The following is a 24,263-nucleotide window of genomic DNA, read 5'->3' on the forward strand; positions in this document are numbered from 1 at the left end:
GCTATGACGTCATGACAAATGAGCTGTTATTGTCCCTGCAGTCACTGGTTGTGTTTCGTACAGTGCCAACTATGTGTAACACATAAGATATGCTTACGAACTGGAAAGAATAATAGATAACAACATATGTGGATGCTGTTAATACCCCAGCAATAGTCGTTACCAGCTGCACACTACAAAGAGCACATCCTTGTTTACCACCAAGATGACATGGCACCCTACTCTCCAAATCGCCCCTAGGGCACTGGTAAGTGCACTATATATGAAGTAGGGTATCATTTGGGACGCAGACATGCAAAAACCAACCCCTCATACCACAAAATAAAGACAGTGATTACAGGATGTAACGGCGTTCGTCTGTAGGTGGAAGAGAAGCGGACCAAAGCGCAGCGTGGTGGTTATTCATGTTTTAATCAATCACTACACATGAACAAACTAACAAAAAACAAGAAATGTGAAAACGCTAAACAGTCCTATCCTGTGACACCAAACACAGTGACAGGAACAATCACCCACAAACACACAGTGAAACCCAGGCTACCTAAATATGGTTCCCAATCAGAGACAATGACGAACACCTGCCTCTGATTGAGAACCATATCAGGCCGAACATAGAACTAGACCAAAACATAGAAAAACAAACATAGACTGCCCACCCAACTCACGCCCTGACCATACTAAATAAATACAAAAACAAAGGAAATAGAGGTCAGAACGTGACAGTACCCCCCCCCAAAGGTGCGGACTCCGGCCGCAAAACCTTGACCTATAGGGGAGGGTCTGGGTGGGCGTCTGTCCGCGGTGGCGGCTCTGGCGCGGGACGCGGACCCCACTTCACCATTGTCTTAGTCCGCCTTATTGTCCGCCTCCCTGGCTTACTCACCATGACCACCCCTCTCAATGACCCCACTGGACAGAGGGGCTGCTCGGGACAGAGGGGCAGCTCGGGACAGAGGTGAAGCAGCTGCTCGGGACAGAGGGACAACTGCTCGGGACAAAGGGGCGATAGCAGCTCGGGACAGAGGGGCGATAGCAGCTCGGGACAGAGGGGCGATAGCAGCTCGGGACAGAGGGGCGATAGCAGCTCGGGACAGAGGGGCGATGGCTGCTCTGGACAGAGGGACAGCTGCTCGGGACAGAGGGGCAGCTGCTCGGGACAGAGGGGCAGCTGCTCGGGACAGAGGGACAGCTGCTCGGGACAGAGGGGCGGCAGCAGCTCGGGACAGAGGGGCGACAGCTGCTCTGGACAGAGGGGCAGCTGCTCGGGCGGCCCCTGGCTGACTGACGGCACTGGCGGCCCCTGGCTTACTGGCGGCCCCTGGCTGACTGGCGGCACTGGCGGCCCCTGGCTTACTGGCGGCGCTTGCGGCCCCTGGCAGACGGGCGGCGCTGGCGGCCCCTGGCAGACGGGCGGCGCTGGCGGCGCTGGGCAGACGGGAAGCTCAGCTGGCGCTGGGCAGACGGGAAGCTCAGCTGGCGCTGGGCAGACGGGAAGCTCAGCTGGCGCTGGGCAGACGGGAAGCTCAGCTGGCGCTGGGCAGACGGGAAGCTCAGCTGGCGCTGGGCAGACGGGAAGCTCAGCTGGCGCTGGGCAGACGGGAAGCTCAGCTGGCGCTGGGCAGACGGGAAGCTCAGCTGGCGCTGGGCAGACGGGAAGCTCAGCTGGCGCTGGGCAGACGGGAAGCTCAGCTGGCGCTGGGCAGACGGGAAGCTCAGCTGGCACTGGGCAGACGGGAAGCTCCGGCAACGCTGGAGAAGAGGAAGGCCCTGGTAGCGCCGGAGAGGCGGGAGACTCCGGCAGCGGCGCCGGACAGGCGGGAGGCTCCGGCAGAGGCGCCGGACAGGCGGGAGGCTCCGGCAGAGGCGCCGGACAGGCGGGAGGCTCCGGCAGAGGCGCCGGACAGGCGGGAGGCTCCGGCAGAGGCGCCGGACAGGCGGGAGGCTCCGGCAGAGGCGCCGGACAGGCGGGAGGCTCCGGCAGAGGCGCCGGACAGGCGGGAGGCTCCGGCAGAGGCGCCGGACAGGCGGGAGGCTCCGGCAGAGGCGCCGGACAGGCGGGAGGCTCCGGCAGAGGCGCCGGACAGGCGGGAGGCTCCGGCAGAGGCGCCGGACAGGCGGGAGGCTCCGGCAGCGGCGCCGGACAGGCGGGAGGCTCCGGCAGCGGCGCCGGACAGGCGGGAGGCTCCGGCAGCGGCGCCGGACAGGCGGGAGGCTCCGGCAGCGGCGCCGGACAGGCGGGAGGCTCCGGCAGAGGCGCCGGACAGGCGGGAGGCTCCGGCAGAGGCGCCGGGCAGGCGGGAGGCTCCGGCAGCGGCGCCGGGCAGGCGGGAGGCTCCGGCAGCGCTGGAGAGGAGGAAGGCTCTGGACGGATGGGCCGGAGAGACAGCCTGGTACGGGGAGCTGCCACCGGAGGGCTGGGGTGTGGAGGTGGTGACGGATAGACCGGGCCGTGAAGGCGTACTGGAGATCTTGAGAGCAGGGCTGGCACCAACCGCCCTGGCTGGATCTTCACCCTAGCCCGGCAGATGTGGGGAGCTGGGATGTAGCGCACCGGGCTAAGCACGCGTACTGGGGACACCGTGCGCACAACTGCATAACACGGTGCCTGACCAGCACCACGCCCGCCACAGTTTGCACTGCTAGGAGCACTGTAGTGCTGAGATGGCACAGGACGTGCAAGGCTAGGGAGATGCACAGGAGGCCTGGTGCGTGAGGCTGGCACAGTCTTCACCAGACCCCTCGCACGCACCTCAGGATGAGTATGGAGAACTGACCCCGGTGCCATTAAATCCCTGACACGCTCCGTCGGGCGAATGTCGTGCCTCATGCACCAAACCAGCAAGTCCCTCATATCACTCTCCTCCAATTTCCCCATTAACTCCTTCACAGTCTCTGCTTCGCTCACCTCCAACACCAGCTCTGGTTCTGAGCTCCTCCTTGGCTCCTCACGATAAACGGGGGGAGTTGGCTCAGGTCTGACTCCTGACTCTGCCACACTCCCCCTGTGCCCCCCCCCAAGAAATTTTTGGGGGTGACTCTCGGGCTTCCATCCGCTCTGCCGTGCTAGTTCCTCATAATGCCGCCTCTCTGCTTTTGCTGCCTCCAGCTCGGCCTTGGGGCGGCAATATTCTCCTGGCTCTGCCCAGGGTCCTTTCCCGTCTAGAATCTCCTCCCAAGTCCATCTCTCCAAGTAGTGCAGCCTCTCCCACTGCTGCTTCTGCTGCTGCTGCTGTTGCTCCTCCTGCTGCTGCCTTTGCTGCTGCTGCTGTTGCTCCTGCTGCACCAGTCGCTTCTCCTGCTGCTGCTGTTGCTCCTCCTGCTGCTGCCTTTGCTGCTGCTGCTGTTGCTCCTGCTGCACCAGTCGCTTCTCCTGCTGCTGCTGTTGCTGCAGCCTCTGTTTACCACGCCGCTTGATCCTTGGTAGGTGGGTGATTCTGTAACGGCGTTCGTCTGTAGGTGGAAGAGAAGCGGACCAAAGCGCAGCGTGGTGGTTATTCATGTTTTAATCAATCACTACACATGAACAAACTAACAAAAAACAAGAAATGTGAAAACGCTAAACAGTCCTATCCTGTGACACCAAACACAGTGACAGGAACAATCACCCACAAACACACAGTGAAACCCAGGCTACCTAAATATGGTTCCCAATCAGAGACAATGACGAACACCTGCCTCTGATTGAGAACCATATCAGGCCGAACATAGAACTAGACCAAAACATAGAAAAACAAACATAGACTGCCCACCCAACTCACGCCCTGACCATACTAAATAAATACAAAAACAAAGGAAATAGAGGTCAGAACGTGACACAGGAGCATGTTTAAATATGGAAGAGGAGACGTGGGTTGAGGGACCGGGGCTTGTAAAAGTTTTAACCCACCTTGGAATTTTTCCTATTTTGTTGCCTTACATCCTGGAATTAAAATGTAATTTTGGGGGGTTTGTATCATTTGATTTACACCACATGCCTACCACTTTGATGATGCAAAATATGTTTTGTTGTGAAACAAACAAGAAATAGGACAGAAAAAACTGAAAACTTAAGCGTACATAACTATTTACCCCCCCAAATTCAAAACTTTGTAGAGCCACCTTTTGCAGCAATTACAGCTGCAAGTCTCTTAGGGTATGTCTCTATAAGCTTGGCACATCTAGCCACTGGGATTTTTGCCCATTCTTCAAGGCTAAACTGCTCCAGCTCCTTCAAGTCGGATGGGTTCCGCTGGTGTACAGCAATCTTTAAGTCATACCACAGATTCTCAATTGGATTGAGGTCTGGGCTTTGACTAGGCCATTCCAAGACATTTAAATGTTTCCCCTTAAACCACTCAAGTGTTGCTTTAGCAGTATGCTTAGGGTCATTGTCCTGCTGGAAGGTGGACCTCCGTCCCAGTCTCAAATCTCTGGAAGACAAACAGGTTTCCCTCAAGAATTTCCCTGTATTTAGCACCATTATTCCTTCAATTCTGACCAGTTTCCCAATCCCTGCCGATGATAAACAACCCCACAGCATAACGCTGCCACCACCATGCTTCACTGTGGGATGAGGTTCTCAGGGTGATGAGAGGTGCTGGGTTTGCGCCAGACATAGCATTTTCCTTGATGGCCAAAAAGCTCAATTTTAGTCTCATCTGACCAGAGTACCTTCTTCCATATGTTTGGGGAGTCTCCCAAATGCCTTTTGGCGAATACCAACCGTGTTTGCTTATTATTTTCTCTAAACAATGACTTTTTTTCTGGCCACACTTCATTAAAGCCTAGCTCTTAAAATGATCTTATGGACACATACTCCAATCTCCTCTGTGGAGCTTTGCAGTTCCTTCAGGGTTATCTTTGGTCTCTTTGTTACCTCTCTGATTAATGCCCTCCTTGACTGGTCTGTGAGTTTTGGTGGGTGACCCTCTCTTGGCAGGTTTGTTGTGGTGTCATATTCTTTCCATTTTTTAATTTAGGATTTAATGGTACTCCGTGGGATGTTTAACGAAAGGGATTATATTTTTTTATAACCCAACCCTGATCTGTACTTATCCACAACTTTGTCCCTGACCTGTTTGTAGATCCCCTTTTTCAAGGCGCTGTATGTACATGAAGGCATGGTAAAGTGATTAGGCATCAGGGTAGATAACAATAGTTGTAAAATAAAGACCATGTTGCAGCAGCATATGATGAGTGTAAATGTGTGCGTGTGTAAATGTGTATGTATTTGTGGTTGTGTTGTGTCGATCTGCATGTGTTATGTGTGTTTGTGTGCGTATGTAGTATACATGTATGGGAATATGTGTGGGGTTTGTGTGGGAGTGTCAATGTACTGTGTGTGAGTGAGTGTGTATATGGTTTAGATAGTTAGTCTAGTGAGTGTGTATAAGGTCAGTGCAAGATAGAGTCAGTGCAAATAGTTTGGGTACCATTAATTGACTGTTTCGCTATTTAGCAGACTTATGGCTTGGGAGCAGAAGCTGTCTCGGAGCCTGTTGGTCCGAGAGCAGATGCTTCAGTACCATTTGCCTCAGCAGTCATCTGTCACTTACACATCCCTCCCTCCCTCTCTCTGTTTTCATTCTCAATTCAATTCAATTCAATTGGCATGGGAAAAATGTGTTAACATTGCCAAAGCAAGTGAAGTAGATATTATACAAAAGTGAAATACACAATATACATGGACAGTAAACATTACACTCACAGAAGTTCCATATGAATAAAGACATTACAAATGTCATATTATATCTATAAAGTGTTGTAACGATGTGCAAATGGTTAAAGAACAAAAGGGAAAATAAATAAACATAAATATGGGTTGTATTTACAATGGTTTTCCTTCTTCACTGGTTGCCCTTTTCTTGTGGCACACTGGTATTTCACCCAGTAGATATGGGAATTTATCAAAATCGGGGTTGTTTTCAAATTCTTTGTGGATCTGTGTAATCTGAGGAAAAGATGTGTCTCTGATATGGTCATGCTGTCACGTCTGCTCCCGCTCTTCCCTCCCCCGGCGCTTGAGGGCGCCAGGTTGCCCTGCATCACGCATTCCTGCCATCATTTACGCACACCTGCCTTCTCTTGTCACACGCTTCAGCAATATTGGACTCACCTGGACTCACTTATCATCTGTTTATTACCGTCCCTGTATTTGTCAGTTTCCCTGCTTTGTTCCCTGCTGATGCATTGATTGTTTTTTTGTCTTTGTTTTCTTGTATGCTGACGCTGTTCCTGTCTCGTTCCATGTCCGTTCCTTATTAAATGTTTGACTCCCCGTACCTGCTTCGTCTCTCCAGCGTCATCACATGTGACAGAATGCATAAGCCATCACAGGAAGCATCGGGGAGTACTGGCGTTCTGGTTGGTATGGTGGCATCGGCTCTGGGTTGCCACCGATGGAACTGGGGGTGCCTAGCCAGAACGTCGGGCTTTCACGCCCTGGCTGGCTCGAGAGGTTTCCTTGCCTCGGTTGGCTCGGCGGCGTTCCATCCCACGTCACTCTCCACTGGATCATCGGGCTCCCTCGCTGCAGCAGGATCAACAGGCGTCTTGCCTCAGTCAGATTGTCTGGCTCCCATGCCTCAGCCAGCTCGCCAGGCTCTCACGCTCATGCCGGTTCATTGGACACCCACGCCCCAAACGGCTTGCATAGCGCCCATGTCTTGGCCGGTTCACCCAGGTAGGATGCCGGGTGGCGCCCCTGGGGGGGGGGGGGGGGGGTACTTGAGGGCGCCAGGCTGCCCTGCATCACGCATTCCTGCCATCATTTATGCACACCTGCCTTCCCTCGTCACGCGCTTCAGCAATATTGGTTTATTACCGTCCCTGTATTTGTCAGTTTCCCTGCTTTGTTCCCTGCTGATGCATTGATTGTTTTTTTGTCTTTGTTTTCTTGTATGCTGACGCTGTTCCTGTCTCGTTCCATGTCCGTTCCTTATTAAATGTGTGACTCCCCGTACCTGCTTCGTCTCTCCAGCGTCATCACATGTAACACATACATTTGGCAGGAGGTCTCTCTCTCTCCCACTCTCTCTCTCATAGCTTGTCTTCTCTTGAGAGCCAGGTCTTCCAATGGCGTCCTCTATCAATATCAAGGCCATGCACACTGAGTCTGTACATAGTCAAAGCTTTCCTTAATTTTGGGTCAGTCACAGTGGTCTGGTATTCTGCCTCTGTGTACTCTCTGCTTAGGGCCAAATAACATTCCAGTTTGCTCAGTTTTTTATTGTTGATTCTTTACAATGGTTCAAGTAATTATGTTTTTGTTTTCTCATGATTTGGTTGGGTCTAATTGTGTTGCTGTCTTGGGTCTCTGTGTTGTCTGTTTGTGTTTGTGAACAGAGTCACTGTACCAGCTGGCTGAGGATAATTTTCTCCAGGTTCACCTCTCTGTAGTTGAGGGCTTAGTCAGATTCAGATTGTTTAATAGTCATATGAACAGGGTTTCAGGTGTGATTGCAGGGTACAGTGAAACTCTTAGGCTCTGAGCTCCAACATGCAGGACCAAGTGAAATAAAATAATGAAAATGGTAATATAAAACAACAATAGAAATAGCACTGTATAATATTAACTGTAGCAGTGATGAATAAATACATGTTGTTGTAGGTGTCCTGTATTGTAGGATTGGTGCACCCAATGGTGCCTTTGGCTGCACGTGTCCCCCTCTGAAGAGCCTTGCGGTCCATGGCGTGATACAGCCTGACAGTATGCTCTCGATGGTGCTCCTTTAGAACACTGTGAGGGGCCCTCTAGGACAGGCCATATTTCTTCAGCATCCTGAGGTTGAAGAGTCGCTGTCGTGCCTTCTTCACTACGGTGTCCTTGTGGCTAGACCATTTCAGCTTCTCTGAGACATGTACGCCGAGGAATTTGAAATTATTGGCCGTCTCAACTGCAGCCCCATTGACGAGGATGGGGATGTGTCCAGCCTGGTTCCTTCTGAAGTCCACAATCAGCTCCTTTGATTTGCTAACATTGTGAGAGAGGTTGTTTACCTGGTACCACACCGTCAGAGTGCCTACCTCCTCCCTGTAGGCTGTCTCGTCATTGTTGGCAATCAGGCCTTCTACTGTTGTGTCATCAGCGAACTGATGATGGAGTTGGAACTGATCCTCAACTCAGGGAATACAGGAGGGGACTGAGGATGCATCCTTGTGGGGTCCCCGTGTTGAGGATCAATGTCGAGGAGGTAATGTTGCCTAACTTCACCACCTAAGGGGCGGCCCGTCAGGAAGTCCAGGACCAGGTTGCATAGGGAGGTGTTCAGACCCAGGGCAGGGAGATTTGTAGTGAGCTGATAGGAAACTATGGTATTGAAGGCTGAGCTGTTGTCGATGAACAGAATCCTCACATACGCATTCCTTTTGTCCAGGTGGGTAAGAGCAGTGTGCAGTGCAATGGCGATTGCGTCGTCCGTGGATCTGTCAGGGCGGTAGGCGAATTGTAGACGGTCAAGGGTGTCGGGAGGGAGGGAGGAGTGGACATGATCTTTGACTAGCCTCTGGAAGCACTTCATTATGACGGAAGTGAGTTCAGTTACTTTGCCTTTCCTGGGTACAAGGATGATGTTGGACATCTTGAAGCAGGTGGGTATGCTTCAAGATGGGTGAGGCGAGGCCTGAGCTAAGGAGAGAAGGTTAGAATGTTTGAAAATCGCTTCTTTTTAGGTGGTTGTAGAATTGAATTGCTATTTTCTGGATTTTTATAATTATTGGGAATCATCCTTATTCTGATCTGCATGTGTTTTTTGGGTGTTTTACCTTGTACACAGAGGCTGTTTTTATAGAATTCTGCATGCACTCTCAATTTGATGTTTGTCCCATTTTGTGAATTCTTGGTTGGTGAGTGGACACTAGACCTCACAACCATAGAGGGCAATGGGTTCTATAACTGATTTAATATTTTTTTTTGCCAGATCCTAATTGGGATGTCAAAAGTTATGTTATTTTCATGGCATAGAATGCCCTTCTTGCCTTGTCTCTAAGATCATCACAGCTTTGTGGAAGTTACCTGTGGTGCTGATGTTTTTTTATGTTTTAACATTTTTATTTCACCTTTATTTAACCAGGTAGGCAAGTTGAGAACAAGTTCTCATTTACAGTTGCGACCTGGCCAAGATAAAGCAAAGCAGTTTGACACGTACAACAACACAGAGTTACACATGGAGTAAAACAAACATACAGTCAATAAAACAGTAGAAAAATAAGTCTATATACAATGTGAGCAATAGAGGTGAAATAAGGGAGGTAAAGTAAAAAAAAAGGCAATGGTGGCAAAGTAAATACAATATAGCAAGTAAAACACTGGAATGGTAGATTTGCAGTGGAAGAATGTGCAAGGTAGAGATAATGGGGGTGCAAAGGAGCAAAATAAATAAATACAATAGGGGGAGAGGTAGTTGTTTGGGCTAAATTATAGATGGGCTATCTACAGGTGCAGTAATCTGTGAGCTGCTCTGACAGCTGGTGCTTAAAGCTAGTGAGGGAGATAAGTGTTTCCAGTTTCAGAGATTTTTGTAGTTTGTTCCAGTCATTGGCAGCAGAAAACTGGAAGGAGAGGCGGCCAAAGAAAGAATTGGTTTTGGGGGTGACCAGAGAGATATACCTGCTGGAGCGCGTGCTACAGGTGGGAGCTGCTATGGTGACCAGTGAGCTGAGATAAGGGGGGACTTTACCTAGCAGGGTCTTGTAGATGATGTTTAGGCCAAGGTAGGTATAGTTTTTTGTGTGCTCTAGGGCAACAGTGTCTAGGTGGAATTTCTATTAATGGTCCCATTTTTTGGAACATCATTATTTTGGTCTTACTGATTTACTGTCAGGGACCAGGTCTGACAGAATCTGTGCAGAAGATCTAGGTGCTGCTGTAGGCAGTCCTTGGTTGGGGGGACAGAAGCATAAGGTCATCAGCAAACAGTAGACATTTGACTTCAGATTCTAGTACGGTTAGGCCGGGTGCTGCAGACTGTTCTAGTGCCCTTGCCAATTTGTTGATATATATATTGAAGAGGGTGGAGCTTAAGCTGAATCCCTGTCTCACCCCACGGACCTGTGGAAAGAAATGTGTGTTTTTTGCCAATTTTAACCACTCACTTGTTGTTTGTGTACATGGATTTTATATTGTCTTAAGTTTTTCCCCCAACGCTGCTTTCCATCAATTTGTATTGCTGACCCTCATGCCAAATTGAGTCAAAAGCTTTTTTGAAATCAGCAAATAATGAGAAGTCTTTGCCCTCGTTTTGGTTTGTTTGTTTGTCAATTAGGATGTGCAGGGTGAATATGTGGTCTGTTGTACGGTAATTTGTCAAAAAGACAACTTGACATTTGCTCAGTACATTGTTTTCACTGAGAAAATGTACGAGTCTTCTGATTTTCCCAAGGTTGCTGTTGATGCATATCCCACAATAGTTATTTGGGTCAAATTTTTATCCACTTTTGTGGACTGGGGTGATCAGTCCTTGGTTCCAAATATTTGGGAAGATGCCAGAGCTGAGGATGATGTTAAAGAGTGTAAGTATAGCCAATTGGAATTTGTGTTCTGTATATTTTAGCATTTCATTTAGGATACATCAACACCACAGACCTTTTTGTGTTGGCGAGTTTGTATTTTGTCCTGTAGTTCATTCAATGTAATTGGAGAATCCAGTGGGTTCTGGTAGTCTTTTATAGCTGACTCTAAGATTTGTAATTGATCACATACAGTATATGTTTTTCAGTTTTTTCCTCTCTCTCTCTTTCATTCTCTCTTTCTCTTTCTCATTCTCATTTTCTCTCTCTCTCTCTCTCTCCCTCTCTCTTTCTCTCATCTGATTCTCAGTCCACTGGGTAATGTTTATTAGTCACAAAAGAAAATGGACTGAAACAGGCAGGGACTATCTGAACTTGTCCAATAAGAAATGCTCATTTTAGTTTTTCTTGTTTTGCTACATTGTACACCAATGAATATGACTCTGATGTTCACCTGTCCGTCTCTCTCTCCATCCCTCTCTCTACATGCTCCCTCCTACCCCTAGGCCAACTACAGGAAATTAATGGATCACATTCAGCATCACCAGCTGGATAAACTAGCAAAAATGCTGGAGAAAGGCCTTGATCCCAACTACCACGACCCAGACACTGGTGGTACGCTACACACACACACACACACACACACACACACACACACACACACACACACACACACACACACACACACACTATGATTCAATGTGATGTGTTTTGTTTTATACAGCATCTGCTGCTAAGGAGTAAACAATGTCAGATCAATTATGGATGTCTTAGTTTACTGAGTAGAGAAATCAGAGTATCAGCTCTCCTCAGATGAAAGTTTATGGCTACAGTACAATTTCTTATGTTTTTGTGCACCTCATTCTGTTGGGCATATATAGGGCGAGTTTCACGGACAAAGCCTAGTCTGGGACTAAAAAGATATTTAGATTGCCATTCTTCATTGAACATGCTGTGTATGTCACGCCCTGGTCTTAGTATTTTGTGTTTTCTTTTTTAATTTGGTCAGGCCAGGGTGTGACATGGGTTATTTATGTGGTGTGTTTTGTCTTGGGGTTTTTGTAGGTTATGGGATTGTGGTACAGTATAGTAGTCTAGTAAAGTCTATGGTTGCCTGGAGTGGTTCTCAATCAGAGGCAGGTGTTTATCGTTGTCTCTGATTGGGAACCATATTTAGGCGGCCATATTTTTTTTTGAGTGTTTCGTGGGTGGTTGTTCCTGTCTCTCTGTTAGTTTGCACCAGAATAGGCTGGTTAGGTTTTTATGTTTATTGTTTTGTATTGTTTGTGTTTATCTTTTATTAAACATGTATCCAAATAACCACGCTGCATTTTGGTCCGCCTCTCCTTCACCGGAAGAAAGCCTTAACAGTGTAGTCCAGGACAAGGATTAAACTATGTCCAGGAAACGTACCCATAGTTGATGATGTTAATACAATAAACGCATGTTTCTGTTGAAAAAAAGCTCTATAACAATAAACAGCATGTTGTGTGTTTGTATTGTAGAAACTCCACTGACCTTCGCTGCCCACCTGGACAATGTGGCTCAGGTCGTCGTTGTACTGAAACACGGTGGAGCACATCTTGACTTCAGATCACAAGATGGGATGACCGCTCTCCACAAAGCAGTCAGGGCAAAGAATCAGGTCACACTGAAGGTTATCCAGCACCTCTATCATTTTTTTTACAGCTTATATAATAAGTTGGCCCCAATTCACTCTCCACTCCTTCCCTTCGGGCTTACCCTTTGATGTGTGCAGATCTGTAAGGTGGAAGCAATATAGTGGAAGCTCCACCAATACCGCTTCATCTGCACCCTTCAGGTCTGCACACATGGAAGTGTTAGGGCCAAGGGATGAGATAGAGAAAGTATTGGGATCAACTGATACTCTTAGATGTTATGAACAATCTATCCCATAACACCCCACATTCAGGTGTGATAGTTGAAAACGCCCTACATAGACAGGCATAACATATTGTAAAGCAATATATAGGTTCATACATGTTTATAATAAGTTGTAAACCATTAAACCTGCAGGCTTTAAGTAAAGTGTTTCTCCGGGTGAAGTTTCCCACTACGTAAATATGAAGGATCAGCTTCCTCTTCCTCAATCCTAACCTTATCCATCAGTGGGGGAAATGCTAAACTTACCTAAGGTCAGCTTCTAGCGGCAACTTAATTTCACACCTAAAGGGCTCACCCTTACCCTCGCTGTCTCTCCTCAGGCTCTACTGGAACTAGGCGCCTCCCCAGACTACAAGGACAGTCAAAGTCTGACGCCACTGTACCACACAGTCCTGGTGGGAGGAGACTCAGGTTGCTGTGAGCTCCTGCTGAGGGCCCGCGCCACAGTCTCCTGCCACGACGAGAATGGCTGGCACGAGATACACCAGGTTTCGCTGTTGTGTCTAATAATTATAATACTATTGACTGATTGGATGTATATAGGGCTTTTCCAAAGGCTCAGTGTTTTAAATGGTATTATAAACTGGGTGGTTTGAGCCCTGAATGCTGATTGGCTGACAGCCGTGGTATATCAGACCGTGTACCACGGGTATGACAAAACATTTATTTTTACTCCTCTAATTATGTTGATAACCAGTTTATAATAGCAATAAGGCACCTCGGGGGTTTGTGGTATTTGGCCAATATACCACGGTTAAGGGCAGTATCCAGGCACTCCGCGATGCTTCGTGCATAAGAACAGTCCTTAGCCGTGGTATATTGGCCATATACCACACTTCCTCGTGCCTTATTGCTTAATTAAAGCGAAGAGGATCAGTTCATCTGCCACCAATGTGGTCTTCTCAGTGATTTAGAGGAGACCCACGTTGAAGTAGCCATCACACTTTAAAAAAAAAACCATTTAACTCAAGCCATCGCTATATGGACTCTCTTGAATAAGATATCTTCTAGTTGATTATAGATGTTAGCCTTTTGATAGACCTTGGAGAAACAAGCTTTCCTAGGTCATCGGGGACATAACAACAGTAAGATGCAGTATATTTTAAAGCTCAGCTCAGATGGTACTCTGACTGACATCTAGTGTGCAGATCAAGACACTGCATGGAATATGTGTATGGCTCCTGAGTGTGTAGTCTATTCAGTAGTTCCCAAACTTTGTATATTCCCGTACCCCTTCAAACATTCAACCTCCAGCTGCGTACCCCCTCTAGCACCAGGGTCAGCGCACTCTCAAATGTTGTTTTTTGCCATCATTGTAAGCCTGCCACACACATACATTTTTTAAACATAGGAATGAGTGGGAGTTTTTGTCACAGGACCAGGGCACAAATAATAATAATACTCAATAATTTTACAATATAAAACCTAATTTGTTCATAAAAAATGTGAATAACTCACCACAGGTTAATGAGAAGGGTGTGCTTGAAAGGATGCAGATACCTCTGTGGTGTTGGGTTGTATTGGAAAGAGTCTCAGTCTTAAATCATTTTCCACACACAGTCTGTGCCTGTATTTAGTTTTCATGTTAATGAGAGCCGAGAATCCACTCTCACATAGGTACGTGGTTGCAAAGGGCATCAGTGTCTTAACAGCACAATTTGCCAAGGCAAGAAACTCTGAGCGAAGCCCTATCCAGAAATCTGGCAGTGACTTCTGATTAAATTCAATTGCACACTCAGCTCACTCAGGTGCTACGCTATATTATTTGACATTGTCCGTAAGCTTGAGTTCAATGGCACACACAAAAATCATACAATGATGGAAAGACCTGTGTGAAAAAAAGAGCTCCAATTTCTTAATCCTAGCCTCAATTTTGTCCTGCACTTTGAATATAGTTGCGTAGAGTCCCTGTAATCCTAGATTCAGGTCATTCAGGCGAGAAAAAACATCACCCAGATAGGCCAGTGTGAGAAACTCGTCATCATGCAAGCGGTCAGACTAGTGAAAATTATGGTCAGTAAATAAACCTTTAAGCTCGTCCCTCAATTTTTTTAAATACGTCAATACTTTGCCACTTGATAACCGGCACACTTCTGTATGTTGTAAAAGCGTTACAAGGTCGCTGCCCATATCATTGCATAATGCAGAAAATACATAAGAGTTCAGAGGCCTTGCTTTAACAAAATTAACAATTTTCACTGTAGTGTCCAAAACGTCTTTCTGGCTGTCAGGCATTCCCTTGGCAGCAAGAGCCTCTCGGTGGATGCTGCAGTGTACCCAATTGGTGTCAGGAGCAACTGCTTGCGCGAGCGTTACCACTCTACTATGTCTCCCTGTCATGGCTTTTGCGCCATCAGTTCAGATACCAACACATCTTGACCACCAAGTCCATTTGATGTCACACAGCTGTCCAGTACTTTAAAAGTATCCTCTCATGTTGTCCTGGTTTCCAGTGGTTTTGCAGAAGAGGATGTCTTCCTTAATTGACCCCCCATTTACGTAACAGACATGACTCATCCAGCTGTAATGCATAGAATTCACTGGCTTGTATGCGAAGCAGTAATTGTTTCAAAACATCTCCTACTGTGTCACTGGGCGGCAGGTAGCCTAGTGGTTAGAGCGTTGGACTAGTAACGGGAAGGTTGCAAGATTGAATCTCTGAGCTGACAAGGTGAAAATCTGTCGGTCTGCCCCTGAACAAGGCAGTTAACCCACTGTTCCTAGGCCGTCATTGAAAATAAGAATTTGTTCTTAGCTGACTTGCCTAGATAAATAAAGGTTAAATAAAAACTGATGTGTCGTGAAACCGTGTTGTTTGATGGAGACATTGTCTGTAATGTTTTTGTTGGCCTTTTCCCCCAGAATAGTCCCAGACATATCTGCGGCAGAAAGTCCTCCACAATAGTATGGGGCTTGCCTGTCCAAGCCAATCGGTAGCTCACCATATAAGATGCTTCTAACCCCTTCTTATTAATGGTATCCTTTGCTTTTATACATGTCTTACTACTCGAAAGTAGTCTTTATTCTTGCTCAAAAACTCCTGTAGCTTATTTTTCAAATTGTCATGTTTCGTTTCTAAATGGCTGCGCAATACTGCGCAAAGGTTTCCCGCGAGAGTGTAACTGTTAATATGACTGGATGTTAATTATTTGACAAGGCTACCTGTATTTGACATTGTGTTGTTAATTTCGCTGAACACTAGATGGTTTAATTTTGTTTTTGGCAGTGAAACGAGGCTACTTGGGCAAGAAAAAAACCTCACCCAAATGTATAGCCCCGTTGGAAAATATAAATGTACTGTTTGAAAACGTAAAGAAATTATTATTATTATAATTTAATTTGAATTTTAATCCCATTTTGATTTGGCGTACCCCCGACGGCATTGTACTTACCCCTGGGGGAATGCGTACCCCAGTTTGAGAATACCTGGTCTATATATCATCCACGTGAACACAAACCAGAATAGACTTCTCTTGCCAATCAATGACTTTCTAAATGTTTGGTTGGTCATATTTTCTATGATAGTCCCGGGTTTGCCTTATGTAAGTTACTGTATGGATTGTTTCATTTTCTTTTGTTTTGACCTGGTCTTTGTGATGTCTTCTGTGTTTGTGTGTCAGGCGTGTAGATATGGACATTATTTGACATGGTCTCTGTGTTTGTGTGTCAGGCGTGTAGATATGGACATGTCCACCACCTGGAGCAGCTGTTGTTCTATGGAGCAGATATGGGTGTCATGAACGCCTCTGGAAACACGGCTCTACACATCTGTGCTCTATACAAAGAGGTAAGAGACCAGAGTTCAAATCATCAGAGCACCAGAGCACAAACCACTAGGGCGGCACGTAGCCTAGTGGTTAAGAGCGTTTGGGCCAGTAACCCGAAAGGTTGTTGGTTCGACTACCCAAGGTGAAAAATCTGTCGATGTGCCCTTGTGCAAGGCACTGAACTCTAATTTGCTCCAGGGGCGCCATACTGCTATGCCTGACCCTGTAAAACAACTAATTTCACTGCACATATCTGGTGTATGTAAAATAATCATCAGTCCATCTACTGTACAGAGGGGCTTTATATTGTACCATCTACTGTACAGAGGGGCTTTATATTGTACCATCTACTGTACAGAGGGGCTTTAAATTACACCATCTATTGTACAGAGGGGCTTTATATTGTACCACCTACTGTACAGAGGGGCTTTAAAACTTCTTGTGACTCCCCATCCCGGGTCCGGAAGCGTAATCATCGCCTGACACTAATTAGCATAACGCAACGGACATAAATCTTCCTAGAAAATCTTCCTATTCATGAAAATCACAAGTGAAATATATTGGAACACAGCTTAGCCTTTTGTTAATCACCCTGTCATCTCAGATTTTCAAAATATGCTTTACAGCCAAAGCTAGACAAGCATTTGTGAAAGTTTATCATAGACTAGCATAGCATTATGTCTTGCTAGCAGCAGGCAACCTTCAGAAAAGCAATCAAATTAAATCGTTTACCTTTGATGAACTTCGGATGTTTTCACTCATGAGACTCCCAGGGAGATAGCTCCGTTTGTTCTTCACGTTTGGCTGAGAAAATATTCCAAATTAGCTCCATAATATCGACAGAAACATGGCAAACGTTGTTTATAATCAATCCTCAAGTTGTTTTTCTAATATCTATTCGACAATATATCCGTCGGGACAATTATTTTTTCAGTAGGACCGATTGGAGTAATGGCGAGAGTCACCCCGGGAGCCATCATGTGACCACTTACGCAATGTAGCCGCCTACGGCTATTCTTCTACATAAATGCGTAAAACTACGTCACAATGCTGTAGACACCTTGGGGAATACGTAGAAAGCTTAAGCTCGTTGATGGTACAGCTCAATATGGACTCATTGGAACGCAGTGCTTTCAAAATATGGGGCACTTCCGGATTGGATTTTTCTTATATCTTTACAGTGTTTTCTATCCAAAGCTGTCAGCTATATGCATATTCTAGCATCTTGTCCTGACAAAATATCCCGTTTAAAACGGGAACGTTTTTTTTCCAAAAATGAAAATACGGCCCCTAGAGTCACAACAGGTTTTAAATTACACCATCTACTGAGGGCTTAATATTGTACCATCTACTGTACATTGCTTTTATTATACCACTAGTACATTGTATTGGTATACTAGTACATTGTATTGGTATACTAGTGCCTTGTCTTGATATACTAGTACATTGTATTGGTGTACTAGTACATTATAATGGTATACTAGTACTTTGTACTGGTTTACTAGTACATTGTATTTGTATACTAGTACATTAGGCCCATAGTAAACAGGGCTGTGGTTAATTCTGTTTGAATTTGGTCAAATCAGCAAGTAAACCGATTGACTGAATTGAAATGGAATTGACCCCGATCTTGATTGTGTTATTAGCAAGGGGTCAATTACAATTAATAAATATCCTGTTGATTCTTCACATGGGTAAAGATTGACCTGATACACTGATGAGAATCAATCTGAGGTGGACACATCCCGGGGGAACACATCCTGAGGGAACACATCCCGGGGAATACATCCTCAGGGAACACATCCTGAGAGAATACATCCTGGGGGACACATCCTGAGGGAACACATCCCGGGGAACACATCCCGGGGGAACACATCCTGAGGAAACACATTCCGGGGGAACACATCCCGGGGGAATACATCCTCAGGGAACACATCCTGAGGGAACACATCCCGGGGAACACATCCTGGGGGAACACATCCTGAGAGAATACATCCCGGGGAACACATCCCGGGGGAACACATCCTGAGGGAACACATCCCGGGGGAATACATCCTCAGGGAACACATCCTGAGAGAATACATCCTGGGGGAACACATCCTGAGGGAACACATCCCGGGGAACACATCCCGGGGGAACACATCCTGAGGGAACACATCCCGGGGGAATACATCCTCAGGGAACACATCCTGAGAGAATACATCCTGGGGGAACACATCCTGAGGGAACACATCCCGGGGAACACATCCCGGGGGAACACATCCCAGGGGAACACATCCTGAGGGAACACATCCTAGGGGAACACATCCTGGGGGAACACATCCTGAGGGAACACATCCTGGGGGAACACATCCTGAGGGAACACATCCTAAGCGAACACATCCTGGGGGAACACATCCTAGGGGAACACATCCTGGGGGAACACATCCTGGGGGAACACATCCTGAGGGAACACATCCTGGGGGAACACATCCTGAGGGAACACATCCTAAGCGAACACATCCTGAGAGAATACATCCCAGGGGAACACATCCTGGGGGAACACATCCTGGGGGAACACAAGACAATATGGTCTTAACATCAATGGCTATGATTTCTAGTTTAAAACCACAGTAATCAATATTTAGACGGCTCTATGTAGTTTAAATGTTAATCTTTCCACTGTCATATGAATCCCAGAGCCAACAAGGCACTTAACCCTAATTGCTCTTGGGTCGCTGTTAATAACGGCTGACCATGGCTGTGACCCCACTATACGAGGGTGTGTTAGGGGGAGTGGGGATATCGAATAAACACATGTCCATTTCACACATGGGTGTAATACACACTACATGTTTGAAACAGGACAAATACAAGCACTCACCAAATAATAATAATTCTATAATTATACACACACACATTTGTAAGATGGTGATTTGAACATGGGATGTGTGTGTGAGATATCTCTCCGGTTGTCTGTAGGGGTCACTGCTCCCATTAGCTATGGCATAGATCATTAAGCCTTTCTACACGCTGTGCTCTCTCTGCTACAATTATTCACAGAGAGAGAGAGAGAGAGAGAGAGAGAGAGAGAGTGAGAGAGAGAGAGAGAGAGTGAGAGAGAGAGAGAGAGAGAGAGAGAGAAGAAGAAGAAAAGAGAGAGAGAGACAAAGAGAGTGTGTGAGAGAGAGCAGGGGGAGAGAGAGAGAGAGAGAGAGAGAGAGTGTGTGTGAGAGAGGGAGCGAGAAGAGGAGAGAGAGAGAGAGAGAGAGTGTGTGTGTGAGAGAGAGAGTGAGAGGAGTAGAGAGAGAGAGAAAAAGAGAGAAAGACAGGGAGGGATAACCTCCTCTCTCTGGGTTTGCTGTTGTGTAATCTCTTCCCTCGACTGCTCTGCTCCTACAGGCTAGGTTTATTTCCCTGGCTTTCTGATTAGATGCCCTTTTGCATGACAGCTTCAGTGTGATCTAATGACTACAATGACAGCCACTAGGAGGAATGAACTTCACTGATTTAACCTTTTTGAATATCAGTCTGATTTGTGTGGGTTGGGGCTTGTACACGTAATATTATTATTGTAGATATCTGCCATATACTAGTGGCAGTAGAATTTAATAAGAGCAAGTAGGAGGAGGATGAGCTCGAACATTTGTGTGTGTGTGTGTGTGTGTGTGTGTGTGTGTGTGTGTGTGTGTGTGTGTGTGTGTGTGTGTGTGTGTGTGTGTGTGTGTGTGTGTGTGTGTGTGTGTGTGTGTGTGTGTGTGTGTGTGTGTGTGTATATGTATGTGTGTATGAGCAAGCACTGTTTGTGCATGGGCGTGTGCGGGTGTGTGTGCCTGACTGTATGTGTGTGTGTGGGCCCGCGCGCCTGTATGTGTGTGTTCACATGCACGTGAATGTGTGTTTGTAGTGGTGTTTCCGTGGGTGGGCTGCTGAATCCAGCTAACAGCAGGCTGAGGCGGGCTGCAGTGCCACAGACAGTTACCAGAGGCTGATTCTCTCTTGATTTTCTCACCGAGCTTCACACTATATGTTTTCACTGCACTGAGATCCTTTCTGGAGAGCTGAGGGAGAGGCCTTGCTTTACCTGGAACATAGATAAGGCATCATCAGACTTTACCTGGAACATAGACAAGGCATCATCAGATTTTACCTGGAACATAGACAAGGCATCATCAGACTTTACCTGGAACATAGACAAGGGCATCATCAGACACACAGAACAGGGTGAGCTCTAGCTCCAGCAATGATACGTTCTGGAATGTTCTGGATTAGTTGATGGAATGTTTTGTTCTGGAATGTTCTAGAATCGGTGCTAGATTAGTTGATGGATTGTTCAGTTCTGGAATGTTCTAGAATCAGAGCTAGAATAGTTGATGGAATGTTCAGTTCTGGAATGTTCTAGAATCTGTGCTAGATTAGTTGATGGATTGTTCAGTTCTGCAATGTTCTAGAATCGGTGCTAGATCAGTTGATGGAATGGAATGCTTGATCAAGATGGTTTTCTGGTTTTCTCTCTCGTTAAAGGGGTTCAGAGAATTACAGAGTAATAACAAACAGTAGCAGGCAGCAGAGAGAGAGAGAGAGAAAGAGCGAGAGAGAGAGAAAGAGAGAGAGAGAAAGGGGACAGAGAGGGATAGAGAGAGGGAGACTAAGAGGCAGATAGAGAGGGAGAGAGAGAGGAAGACATAGTTAGTTTATTTCACTTTTGTATAGTATCTACCTCACTTACTTTGGCAATGTTAACATATGTTTCCCATGCCAATAAAGCCCCTTGAATTGAATTGAATTGAATTGACAGAGAGAGCAATGGAGTTGAAATAAATGAGGTCCTGGTCTTACTGGTTCCCCCTTCTCTTTTCCTTTGGTCCTCCCTAAGGAACACTGTGCCAGAGTACTGCTTGTTCGTGGTGCCAACAAGGAAGTGAAGAACTACAGAAGCCAGACACCATTCCAGGTATGGACTGACTCACACCTCTACCATTTACTGCTCACAGTACAGGCTTGCTGTAAAACGTAGATCACTACATTCCATTATCCATATTAGCATGCCACTTGCAATGCATACCCAATCCATTGCTTCGTTCTTCAAAGTGGTATGGTATATAACGGTCATTCATTAAGCTTCTCAGATGAATTACATCAGTAGAGAGCTACATGTGTAGTATTTTAATTTGAGCCAGTTTTCGACAGCAGGAAAATAATCCTGCAACAACAGGAAATGTGAATTATTATGTGGATTATAATTAATGGAATTTTTTTTTGTAGGGGTTGATACATTTTTCTTTAGGGGCAAATCAAGTCTGACATTTTAAAGTGGAAATGACCGACTTTACAAGCCTTTTTAAACCTTGAATACACTACCAGTTTGCATTTCTCAGCATCAAAGAGATCCTACATCTGTAGTGTAGTATGTGATACCTTTAGATGCTTGTAGAGGTGAAGCTTCATAACATTGCAACCCTTCCTTTTGTTTCTTTGCAGTAGTATTTTGGCAAGCAGATCAGTCTCCATCTGTGTGTTTTCAGTCAAGTCTTGTTCACGTGTGGTTTTAAAAGGGAAAAGCAAGATGGTACACACAGAATGAGCGTATTTTTAGGTTGTTAAACAAAGCTGTTTAAGAGTCAATGGTTCCTTATTTGGCAGGCTTTTATGTAAGACATCCCTCTCTCTGAACAAACAGTCAATGGTTCTGGGAGAAATGTTCATGTTTATATGCATGTGTCAGCATTCCACAGTGTTCTGAACTCCAACTACCAATTAGTCATAATGGAGGTGTGATGCATTTAGGGGTATGGATACTGAATAGCTTCCTAGCTGTAGTTGACTATATTTTCTCCTTTTTCTATTCATCATCCCTACCCTGTTTACCATCATCTTTTAATGCAGATAATTTCACATCCCACAAATAATTAAACTGTGAATTCACACAAATTGTTTTGACCCATTTTTTATTGGCAGCAGGCCTACACAGCTGCTATTTAAATAACACGGCGAAATAACAACTACTGCACGAGGTTCATTATTATCAAGCACATAAATCATTTTTATTCTGTGAGAGTCTCCCTTTGTGACGTGTTTATGGTTCAAAGTTGAACATCTTCCACCAAATCTCCTCTTTACCTCCTCATGCTCTCGTAGCAGTCTGACATCTAAACTCCTCTGCTTTAGTCTGAACTCCTCAGTTACTCTAAACTCTTCTGCTTTAGTCTGAACTCCTCAGTTACTCTAAACTCCTCTGTTTTAGTCTGAACTCCTCACTTATTCTAAACTCCTTTGCTTTAGTCTGAACTCCTCAGTTACTCTAAACTCCTCTGCTTTAGTCTGAACTCCTCAGTTACTCTAAACTCCTCTGCTTTAGTCTGAACTCCTCAGTTACTCTAAACTCCTCTGCTTTAGTCTGAACTCCTCAGTTATTCTAAACTCCTTTGCTTTAGTCTGATCCCCAGCTGAGCCAACTGTCTTCTCTTGCATCATGTAGGAGTCAGTGGAGTGATGCTGTTTATATAATGTACACTTCCACTGAGTGCTGATGCATCCTCTAATTCTCTCTATTATTCATCCATCCCTTCACACTTAAAATACTTTAAATAAAATGATGTTTCCTGCCTCAATTACTCTTTAATTACAGCTCATTTGAAGGGGGCCATAAACCGCATTCACCTCATCCAATCAAATTCTGATTAAGTTTGCCCAGTTAGGCAGCCATCTGCTGACTGATGGTGGCAAATTAAGTGCTGAGACTCAGTCTGTGCCCTAAATGGCACCCTATTCCCTATATAGTGCACTATGGGCCCTGGTCACAAGTAGTGCACTATAGAGCGAATAGAGTGCCATTTGGGATATACACACTGATTCAGAGGAAATTGGAGCACTTCAATTCGTGCTCCTCTTTCCTGACCCACTTTCATCCCAACATCACATCCTGTCTCACTTCTAGTACACCCAGACATCATACTTCACCTCACCTCAGTATGGTTAGGGACCAGGTAAACCTTCCCTGGCTCAAATCCTTCCTTCCTCGTGCCCCTCTCTACTTCTCTCTCTCTCTCTCTCTCTCTCTCTCTCTCTCTCTATTTCAATTCAAGGGGCTTTATTGGCATTGGAAACATTTGTGACTCACTACCTGGATTCGGTCTTATGTAGCAACATTTGAAATTGTGTTTTTTACATTGGATAAAAGTAGAGACTCAGAGCTGAAAAATGATGTTGTATACACTGCATTTTTGAGGAACAATGGGAAAGTAATTCTGCTTTGAAAGTTGATAAACTTTTGAATGTTTTGGTATCTAGTGAAGAGCTTTTCTTTGTCTACACCCATTCAGCATCGTTCACACCCTCTTAAGCCTTAGCTCCACCCATCTCGTTTCGCTCTCGGAGCATTTAGAGGGCACACTTGACACTGGCCAATGATTTGTTTAAATCTGGATAACATGAATAGAGCCTAACCAGCTCTGCTGGCAACAATTTCATTAAGCTTTTTTGCCAACGTTTACTGACACCAGCCATATTCAACGGGTGTTGTACACTTTAGCTTAAAACACGTAGCTAGCTAGTTAGGTAAACAATGAACCTAGCTAGGTAAACAACGTGTAAGATCACACACGTCACGTAACGTTAGCTAATGAGCCAGCCAGCTACCATTAGCTTGTTAAACAACAATGAACACATTGCCAAATCATGTCGTTACTACCCTGCATGAATCTGCTGCGAGCTAACCAACCAGGTTCAATGTTAGTTAGCTAACATTAGGCTCTAACTAGCAAAGCAAATGGATCTGGGATACGAATAATAACTTCATACACGTAACGTTAGCTAGAGAGCCAGCCAGCTAACGTTAGCTAGCTTGAAATCAAATCCACTTTCTTTCAAAATTAGAAATGTGTAATATCTGAAAATGTAGCTAGCAAAAGTGTTAGAGGAATTATAAATTCCTATATTTTTTGTAGCCAAAACCAAATTCGCACTCTCTCTATTTCATAATAAGTTGTAAATGTATCATTTATGCATGAAATAGATCGAGACCAGTCTTAAAAGTAAGGTAACAGCGTTTAATTCAAGAGAGTACTGACCAAAAATACAAAGAACATTACATTTTAAAGCGAGAACATAAAATGACGTCATCAGTTT

The 24,263-nt window shown here is 45.7% G+C and overlaps 1 protein-coding gene across 1 annotated transcript in view; it reads left to right on the forward strand.

Moving 5' to 3' along the window:
- LOC110502389 (SH3 and multiple ankyrin repeat domains protein 2-like) overlaps positions 1 to 24,263 on the forward strand; it is a 164,375-nt gene that overhangs the window by 17,756 nt on the left and 122,356 nt on the right. Inside the window, exons 4-8 of the mRNA XM_036959148.1 lie at positions 10,992 to 11,100; positions 11,991 to 12,142; positions 12,711 to 12,878; positions 16,061 to 16,177; positions 21,013 to 21,090. Coding sequence (XP_036815043.1) covers positions 10,992 to 11,100; positions 11,991 to 12,142; positions 12,711 to 12,878; positions 16,061 to 16,177; positions 21,013 to 21,090 — 624 coding nt within the window. The remainder of the gene's footprint in view (positions 1 to 10,991; positions 11,101 to 11,990; positions 12,143 to 12,710; positions 12,879 to 16,060; positions 16,178 to 21,012; positions 21,091 to 24,263) is intronic.

The sequence above is a fragment of the Oncorhynchus mykiss genome, chromosome 2 (genome assembly GCF_013265735.2).
Source record: "Oncorhynchus mykiss isolate Arlee chromosome 2, USDA_OmykA_1.1, whole genome shotgun sequence".
Lineage (NCBI taxonomy): Eukaryota > Metazoa > Chordata > Actinopteri > Salmoniformes > Salmonidae > Oncorhynchus > Oncorhynchus mykiss.